The 10,438-nt window shown below is 40.3% G+C and overlaps 1 protein-coding gene across 1 annotated transcript; it reads left to right on the top strand.

The window, feature by feature from the left end:
- Positions 1–404: 404 nt before the first annotated feature.
- LOC108851206 (protein SCARECROW) lies at positions 405–2,753 on the top strand. The gene is made up of 3 exons (XM_057008372.1): positions 405–423; positions 592–1,882; positions 2,195–2,753. The coding sequence occupies exons 1-3, from the start codon at positions 405–407 to the stop codon at positions 2,628–2,630; spliced, it is 1,746 nt and encodes a 581-aa protein (XP_056864352.1). The 3' UTR covers positions 2,631–2,753.
- The last annotated feature ends 7,685 nt before the right edge of the window (positions 2,754–10,438 follow it).

The following is a 10,438-nucleotide window of genomic DNA, read 5'->3' as shown; positions in this document are numbered from 1 at the left end:
AATAACTAATTTAATAGATTTAATAAATAACTTTTTGTCAATATTATATAAATATAATATTTATAAAGTTTTATATAATTTTTTAAATATATGTATATATGTGCATATATAACCGATCAGATCGGATATTAGTAACTGAAAAAATAAGTATTTGTGATTTTTTATGATTTGCTTTGTAAAATTACAGATATCCGTATTTTTTTTTGTTCTAACCAAAATTTATGGATATTTGCCCAGGCCTAATCACATAACAACCTTTAGAAGTTAGATTTTTCTATCCATCTTTCCTTCGTTGAGCTCACAAATTACTGAACGGTGAACTATATAATATAACTAATCTTTAATCCGTCCGGTTTAGAACGAATCTGATGCACGGGGGGAGTCACGGGGTCCTAGAGTTGGAAATGACGGTTGTGGACCTTGGTATGTAGAATCTAATTTCTTGGTCACACTGTAGGACCCAACGATGGGGTCAACAATACAAAAATCAAGCTAATAATCAAAATATACTCAAGTCCTTTTGTCGATTATTAGAAAAGCATATTGTAGACGGCAGAACCGGAAAATGAGCTAAATTATTAATATGAGTAGAGGTGTTAGTAAGAGTCATTAAATGTAGTAACGAAGCGACACTCACAATAATTGAAAAGGAGGAAGACGAGTTAGATAGATACTGCCAGTACTGTCCTCTCGTCCACTCCACCACCACCACCACTAAGCTCTCCGCTTTCTTCGGGGAATCATCCTTCTCCAACACACTCCCTTCCAAATATAACACACTCCCCTTCACTTGTACTCCTCCTCCTCCTCCTACTACTATTTCAGTTATGGTGAGAAAGAGATTAGCTTCCGAGATGTCTTCCTTAAACAACAACCAACGTCCTTCTCCTCCTCGCCGTGTTATGCCTTCTCTCCCACCACCACCACCACCACCACCTATCGACGCAACTACTCAGCCACCTACAGTCTGGGTGGACACCATCATCAGAGACTTAATCAACTCCTCAACTTCCATCTCCATCCCTCAGCTTCTCCAACACGTCAGAGACATCATCTTCCCTTGCAACCCTAACCTCAGCGCTCTCCTCGAGTACAGACTCCGTTCTCTCATTCTTCAAGAAAGGGAGATCTCTCCACTGCCTGAGACAGTAACCACCACCGCAGAGACATTACTAGAGAGAAAACAAGAGACCAAGAGACAGAACCAAGACGAGGAAGGTTTACATCTTCTCACACTGCTCCTACAATGCGCTGAAGCTGTCTCGGCTGACAACCTCCAAGAAGCAAACAAACTCCTCCTCGAGATCTCTCACCTCTCGACTCCATACGGAACATCCCCGCAAAGAGTCGCCGCTTACTTCTCCGAAGCAATCTCAGCTCGCTTACTCAACTCCTGTCTCGGTATCTACGCCGCGTTGCCTTCACCGCAGACTCACAGCTCGAAGATGGTCTCCGCGTTCCAGGTGTTTAACAGGATAAGCCCTTTGGTGAAGTTCTCGCACTTTACAGCTAACCAAGCGATTCAAGAAGCGTTTGAGAGAGAGGACAGTGTCCACATCATCGATTTGGACATCATGCAGGGACTTCAGTGGCCTGGTTTGTTTCACATACTTGCTTCTAGACCAGGTGGACCTCCTCGCGTGCGTCTCACGGGACTTGGTACCTCCTTGGAAGCTCTTCAGGCTACTGGGAAACGTCTTTCGGATTTTGCTGATAAGCTCTGCTTGCCTTTTGAGTTCTGTCCTTTAGCTGAGAAAGTTGGTAACTTGGATGCTGAGAGACTCAATGTGAGGAAAAGAGAAGCTGTTGCTGTTCACTGGCTTCAACATTCTCTTTATGATGTTACTGGCTCTGATACACACACTCTCTGCTTACTCCAAAGGTATATAAACACTTGCTACCTACCAGTTTTCTTATATACTATATTTTAGAAGAAAAATATTGTTTCAAATTAGATGATAATTTCGGTTTTCAATGTAAAACTTATTAATTTTTAATACTAAATTATTATTTTTATATTATGTGTGTGTTTTTATTGGGTGAGTTGTAGTTAGATAGATAATGTTTTTGTATAGAAAATGTATTTGTAAGCTAAAGTGCCAAGTAATAGAAAACAGAGGGACTATCTTTTATCATTCTTTAATTATAAAGTTGCTCAGATGTTGAAAAGTGTTTTTTTTTGTGTTATGAACAGATTAGCTCCTAAAGTGGTGACAGTAGTGGAACAAGACCTCAGCCATGCTGGTTCTTTCTTAGGAAGATTTGTGGAGGCAATACATTACTACTCGGCGCTGTTTGATTCTTTAGGAGCTAGCTACGGAGAAGAGAGTGAAGAGAGGTATGTGGTGGAGCAGCAGCTACTGTCTAAAGAGATAAGGAATGTTTTAGCTGTTGGAGGACCGTCGAGGAGGAGCGGTGAGTTGAAGTTTGAGAGCTGGAGGGAGAAGATTCAGCAATGCGGTTTCAAAGGGATATCATTGGCTGGGAATGCAGCTACGCAAGCGAAGCTTTTGCTGGGAATGTTTCCATCAGATGGGTATACATTGGTTGATGATAATGGTACGCTTAAGCTTGGATGGAAAGATTTGTCTATACTCACTGCTTCAGCTTGGACTCCTTGTTGTTCTTAGGTTTCTTAGGTTTCTCTCCTTTTGTAGACACAAACAATGGCTATAAATAGAGCTTTACCAGTTTTTGTCTGTATTGAGAAGAGAGTATATGATATGGTTGATGATAATGGTTTTTTTTTTTAATTATACGTGGATATCATGGCTCCACAGAAGTGTACATGCTAGTCATGTGCTGTCACGTGTCGGTTTTTTATCCTTGGCGATGCTGAAATATTAATTCTCTAGTGGTCGAAACTCGAATCTTAGTGGCTTCACCATATTAGGTTTTTACCCTCAAATTAATCTCCACCAAGCCACAAGCTCTAGTTAAGATGATTATGGTTTTCGCATCACTAAAAACTTTCAACCTAGTTTAATTGTTCATCAAGCCAAAATATGATATTTTGACATGTTAATACAATGATATGTCAGGTTTTTTTTTTGTTTTATTAATATTTAATTATATTTAATTATGACACATCTAAATCATAAATATTTAATTGATATAAGCAATTAACAATAAATAAACATATAAAAACTAGAAAATCAATTTGTATAAAATTCATAATATTTTCTTAAATTTGAAAAGGATTTTATTTTTTCTAAAACTAATTTATTTCAATTTTATAAGTCAAAAGGTTCTAAACATTTCTATTGAGTTAAGTGAATGCTGATTTTGATATATTTATTAAACATTTTCTGAAATTATTTATTGATTTTCAGAAAATTGGCATTTAAATAAAATTAATTTATAGTTTCAAAAAAAAAATTATACCATTACTTTTGATATATTTATTTAAAATCATCATTGTCGTCATCAAAATGTCAAAGATCTTGCCGCAAACAATGATATCGATTTAGAAAAAAATATATGAAAAAATAGAAAACTTTTTGAACTTTTATTTGATTTTCTAAAATAATTAACTAAAGTTATTATTAAAAAATTATTTTAAAGTATTTAATTTTATTTATTAATTTTATAATTGAAAATATATTTAAAAAATAAAATTTTCGGAAAATTATAATTAAAAATAATCTCAATTTTTAAGTAAATAAATCAAATTAGCATTCACTTAACTCTTATGAAAATTTAAGAGATTTTTGGTTAAAAAATAAAAGTAATTAATTTTTAGAAAAATATAATCCTTTTTATGTTTTAGAAAATATTTTTACTTACTATTTTATTTAATGTTAATTACTTATATTAACTAAATATCTATGATTTATATAGGTTATGATTAAATATGATTAAATATAATTAAATATTAATAAAAATAAAAAATCCACACATCACCATGTTAACAAGTTAACAAGTCACATTTTTTCTCGATGAGCAAATAAACCACATCGAAAGTTTTTAGTGATACAAAAGCCAACTTGAATGTTTAATATGCTAGTTAAATAACTTTAAAATTTAAAGTGTAAATGAATGCTAATTTGAAAGTTTTTTTTATTTTCTCTAAAACTAATTGAAAAAGTAACTTTCTAATGGTCATATCCCCGTATTAACATGTCAAAATATCATATTTTTAGTTTGATGAACAATTAAACCAGGTTGAAGGTTTTTAGTGATGCGAAAACCATTATTTAATAAGATGGTTAATAAGATGGTGTTATTTTAACAAATTAAAAGAAGCAAAAGAAAACTCTTTTTGCAATTTTTTTTTTCCTTTAAAATTCCATATTATATAATACCAAAAGAGGCCGGCCCATTACAAAAAGGAAAAAAGGCGCCCAAAAGGGGAGGCCAAAGCCGAGACCCAATTAGAGTAGCAATCTAAACCCAAAAAATTACAAGATTGCTAATTAGAAGAAGGAGAAACAACCTTCTCAAAAAACCTGAAACCAAGACGAGAGGAGAGTGAGCCCGGGGAGGTGTTGCTGGTTCCAGGAGAGGGGATCAAGTCGAAGCTGAACAAGCTGCTTAATCTCCACAATGATTGCATCTGACTGGCGAGCTGACCCTTGATGAAGCCTGGAGTTGCGTTCTTTCCAAATGTGATAAATGGTAGCTTGAAAGAGGAGCCTTATGATGAGCAGGATGTTCTTGTCTCTTGTGGGGTCTTTCAACCATCTCAATGCATCCTCAAAGAGAGTCGGCGGAAAGAGATGGAGCCTATTACAGAAGAAAGACCACACAGCAGAAGAGAAGGAGCAATCGAAGAACAAATGCTGTCTGGTTTCATCACCTGCGTTACAGAGAATGCAAGTCGGCGGCACTAAGATACCCCGTGCTATCATTCTGTCTTTGGTGACTAGTCTGTCTCGAGCAGTGATCCAAGTGATGAATGCGTGCTTAGGAATACGTCCAGTGAACCAGACCTGCTTACACCAAAACACTGAGTTACCTTGTGGATGAAGAGTCTTCCATGTTTCTGATGTGGAGAAAGTATCCTTTGGAGACCCCGAAGCCGTTTTCCATAGATACCGATCATCCTCACCCGAGTTAATAATAGAAGAGAGGTCTGGCAGACTGCGCTTAAGGAAGAGAATGATTGGGTTGCGACTTCGAAAACGAGAAACCCACCACTCTGCTCCTCTTATAGCTTCTGAAACGGAAGCATCAATAGACAAGCCCGATATAGCCGGAGCCGTAGGTCCAAGGAGATCAATCAAGGGACCCATCCCCAGCCAGTTATCATACCAAAAACTTGCTGATATTCCTGAGGCAACCTCACATACAATGAAAGGCCGAGCAATAATTCTCAATTTACATAGGCTTTTCCAAATCCAACTCCCACCAGCAGAGGCATCAACCTCCCAGAAGTTAGTATCGCCTATGAGATGTCTAAGAACCCAAGAGACCCACAAGGATCCCCCCGCCGCAAAGATCAGCCAGATGAGCTTCAGCCCAAGAACTGTGTTCCAGTCAGCCAATCTCTTAAGTCCGAGACCCCCAACTTCCTTGGGCGTGCAGACAGAATCCCAGGAGACCTTAGCTCCTCTAGCTGAAGTCGTAGAGCCTCGCCAAAGAAAAGCATTGCACATTTTCTCAATGGCCTGGATACACTTATTTGGGAGCATGAAAATTGAGGCCCAGAAGGTGATCATAGAGTAGATAACCATCTGTATAAGCTGATATCTTCCTGCAAAGGAGAGATGCCTAGCTGTCCAAGAATTGAACCGCATTGTAATCTTGTCCAAGAGAGGCTGATAGTCCGAATCAGAAAGTTTCTTCGAAGATAGTGGAACCCCAAGATAGCGGATCGGTAAAGCGCCCTGTGAGATCCCAGAGGCATCAGCTAGACTCTTACATCTTGCCGGAGAACCTCCATCTATCATAACCTCCGTTTTCTCCCTGCTAATGCTTAGGCCCGACGCTGCTTTAAACTCGTCGAGGATGCCCAGAATACCCATCAGAGAATGTTGCGAACCATCAAAGAAAATGAGTATGTCATCCGCGAAGCTGAGATGCGTGATGAAAGGAGCATCACAAGAGGGAGGCACCAAGAAGATACCATTGATGGCCCCCTGATCCAACTTTTTTGATAAAGCGTCCATAGCCAGAACAAAGAGAAGCGAGGAAATAGGGTCCCCCTGTCTTAAACCCTGCTTCCCCTTAAAAAAACCATGCAACTCACCATTGATGACCATACTATATGAGGTTGTTGTGACACACTGCTTGATGTAATCAATGAAGACCAAAGGTAACTCGATTGCATGAAGAATATTGAGCAAGAAGTCCCAGTTGAGATTATCATACGCCTTCGTAAGATCCACTTTGAGACACTCCCGAGATGTAGTGCCGATCTTGTGAAAATCAGAGACAAGCTCCGACGCCAGCAGGACGTTTTCACATAGCAATCTGCCCTTGATGAAGCCAACCTGGTTCCTCTGAACCACCTCTGCTACAAACAACTGAAGTCGTTTCTTGAGAATCCGGGAGATAACCTTATAGGTTGTAGAACAGAGAGCAATAGGACGGAATAAGTGCAATCTGTCCGCACCCGTGATCTTAGGTATTAGAGCAATAGCTGTAGCGTTGATCCCTGAGTGTAGTCGGCCTGAGATAAAGAACTCTTTGACCGCTGCAACCGTTTGAGGACCAACAATAGACCAGGCTTCTTTATAGAATTCCACTGAAAATCCATCTGGTCCTGGAGCCTTGCTTCTAGGCATTGCAAGGAGAGTAGCAGTAATCTCCTCATCAGAAGGAATGTCAAGGAAAGACGAGTGCAGAGAGACAGGACAGCGATAACGATATATCCTCTGAAGTTCCTCCACTTCCATCGGTATTACCCCTGGATTGACTGAGCCAAGAAGGTTCTGATAATACGCCAACACCATGCCAACAATCTGAAACTTGTTTACAATTTTCTGATCATGGACTGTCATGAGATACCTGATTGCGTTCCTCGCTTGATGAGCTAAGACTGCTTTGAAGAAGAACATGGTATTTGCATCTCCTTCATGTAGCCATCTGATTCTCGACTTTCTGCAGAAGAAGATCTCCTGAGCCACCTCAAAGAAACGCCAGTTCTTGCGAGCTACAAACTCCTCTCGAAATCGCTGAGGAGAAGGATCGGTCATAAGATTCACTTGAGCTTCCTGAAGGCTAGCCCACGCCTCCTTAGTCCTCTGTTGAATGTTGCTGAAACCCTCCTTGTTGAGTTTTCTACAAGCTGACCGAACATTCTTTAATTTCTTTGATAGAGAGAAGAGATGAGACCCTATCTGTATCTCGAGATTCCAGGCTTCTTCTATCGTTTGAAGAAACTTAGGGTGAGTAGCGAGGAAGGGAAAATACATGAATCGTGAATGCCTGACCTCTGGCTGGGAGTCAAGATCCACAATACATGGGCAGTGATCGGACTCTCCTGGAACGCCGTAGTACGCCACAACATCCGGGAAGGATTCCCTCCACTTTGGATTACCCAATGCCCTATCTAACTTCCGTATAATAGGATCCTCTGATCTGTTGTTCGACCAAGTATAGAAAGTTCCTCTCCCCTCTACATCCGCAAGGTCACACTGGGTGAGACAGTCTTGAAGATCGCACATACCTCTCACCGGAAGTGGGTATGAGGTGATTGAGTAGTGTTCCGTTGCGAGAAGGATTTGGTTAAAATCCCCTAACGCAATGAAAGGAACGGTTTGAGTTAGACGATGATCACATATTTCCTTGAGCTCCCGCCACAGCTGATGTCTTTGGCTCTCAGTGTTGTAAGCGTAGACGAAGGCTGCGGAAAGAGAAGTCGATGATCCCTGATCGTAAATATTACAAAACATCACTTGTGCTGACCTCTTGAGTACCAGCAACGAGATTACTGGATTCCACACAACAATGATTCTGCCACCTGAAGACTGACAAAGGTTGCTATCAAACCTCCAACCCGGAAGTGTACTACTGATTACTTCTACTACATTATCCAGACGAGTATGAGTTTCGATGAAAGCCCCAACTGTTACATTATTAGCATTCACCCAACTCCTCACAAACTTCTGCCGATCCTTATTACATAGTCCTCTAACATTCCAGAAAAACATCTTCATATTTACAAACGTTAGGGGGAGATTGAACCAGAGCTATTGAGATCGCTTCTTGCCCGAGAAGAAACTTCGGGCTTGAAACAGAGAATGAGAGTCAAAGGAGTTGATGTTGTTAGCCTTCCACAAAGCTTCCTGCCTCATCGCTCTGCGAGTCCAACGAGAGTGCTTGGTCAGCAAACAGAATCTGGATCCTCTTGGGATGGAACTTCAGGAGGAGCCTTAGATGTCGGAGGAATGGATGAGGTGTTAACATCTGAAAGTTGCTGTATCTCAGCAGGGAAATCCAAGGACTTTTGAGACAAAGTCTCTTCCCTGAGAGAAGGAACTTCTGAATTTAGACGCTCAACCTGCGAGGCGCTTCTTCCTAGGGCTCTAGAGCGAGATCTCTGCCTATTCTTCTTCTTCTTCTTCTTTGCCTTTGCAGGAGGAAGAGAAGAGCTACGAGGGTCAGCAGTAGGCTCAGACTGAGGCTGTAAGATAACCTCGACAGAGACTGGGACTTCATTCTGTTCCGCAAGAGGGATGGTAGTAGTGGTGGTTGCCACTTTCTTTTCCCCTTTTTTCTTTTGAGGATTTAGAGGAGGAGTTTTCCTTGCAAGAGGTTGGAAGCAGCGGTTAAGGAGATGACCAAATTTCCCACAGTTTACGCACTTAGGAGGGAGCCGCGGATAACTGACATCAATTCTAACCGAGTTGCCTTCCGAGTCTCGAACTACTACTGCTTCAGGGGGAGAGTGATCCGAAGTTATCTCAATTTTAACCTTAGTATCCCCAAAATGGTAAGGATCGAGTCATGATTTTTCAGTGTGAAGAGGTTCTCCAATAGCACTAGCTATGACACTGATTCCAGGCAAAGAGTAGAGCTGCGGGGGGACGTTTTTAAGGACGGCCCAAGTAGGCGCAGACTCCAAATCAAAACCCATGAGATTCCCCTCCGGTGTCCATTGGAAAACCGAGAAAGCACAGTTATCAACCTGCCAATAGCCAATCTGGACCACCCATTCCCTTGTCTGAACTGAGGGAACGAAGATGAGACACGAGGATTCCGAGACTTTTCGAACAGTGATGTTTCCGAACTTTCCCCATACCGGATTTAAATCGGAGAAGATCTTTTCCGGAGAGGGAATACTGCCGTGAAACTGAGCGACGAGATGATCTTTCCACATTTCGGAGGTCTTTAGAAGGACCTCTGCAGGGGCTTGTACCACCGGAATCCCATCTTCAATGTGGGACAGAGCAGAGATCTTTTTAAGATTCCGGAGCGAGGACTTGAATCTTTCCGCATAGGAGAGGACATTGAGCGAAGGAATTTCAGGCGGAGCGGAGGAGATCTGAAGTTTCATATCGAGTTCTAGGTTCTGCGCACGAACAGTAGCCAAAGAAACCGACGGAGAGACCGGGGCTTTCGGTGAAAAGGGATCAGCAGACGTCATAAGCGAAGGATTTGAAAGTAAGAAGGAAGGAGGGAGAGTTCTCACTCACCGGCGAGAGGCCAGAGAGCGGCGGCGCTTCGGAAGGAAACCCTAATCACCTAAAGGAGACATCGCAGTCGCAGGAGAGAGATTTGCTGTGAACTTGCTCAAAAAAAATTTTGACTTAAACTAAGGAAAATTTTTTTTGCAATTATTTATGCATGGCGTTTGCATGTATGTATATCTTGTGCACAAAGATATTTCATTTTTGGATATGAAATTTTCTACATATTTAGTAGAGGTCCTAACAAATATGTAAAAAATATAACTTGCTTATTAATTAATGATATTAATCTTGTGTCAGACATTGGCTCTTCCTAAAACAAAATTAGTTGTTTTTTTTTTAACGCTGATTTATTATGATATTACAATTATTAGAAACATTACATAGACGATTCGACAACCGACAATATTACCTGTCTTATGAAGATCTACATTAATCGCTCTCTCTCCCGGACTTGAAACCTGGATTTGAGAAAATTTACAATAAATTGCATAGTCTGGGCGTCGAACCCCACACCTAGGTCTAGAAGACTTTAGACCTTAACCATTAGGTTAAGTTGCTTCCACAACAAAATTAGTTGTTAAATGGTTAAATACATTGTGTGTGAACAATTGTTGTAATGTTTGGGGTTTTGTTACAGCCGCCTATTTCTGGATTAATGGTTCAAACAAAAAAAAACCTTTCACCGAATCCACCGTGATTCACGTTGTCGAAGACGTGAGATGAAAATGTAAGGTTTTCTTCTGTCGATTTTAAGTTTTACCAACTCTATATATATCCTATAATCAACACATTTTAAAACCTATACTTGCCAATTTATTTGATTATAAGTTGGTATATTGCGTTTGATAAGGTTTATCAGC

Source organism: Raphanus sativus, chromosome 4 (genome assembly GCF_000801105.2).
Source record: "Raphanus sativus cultivar WK10039 chromosome 4, ASM80110v3, whole genome shotgun sequence".
Lineage (NCBI taxonomy): Eukaryota > Viridiplantae > Streptophyta > Magnoliopsida > Brassicales > Brassicaceae > Raphanus > Raphanus sativus.
The sequence above is the reverse complement of the archived record's forward strand: the minus strand, read 5'-3'. Positions and strand labels throughout refer to the sequence as shown.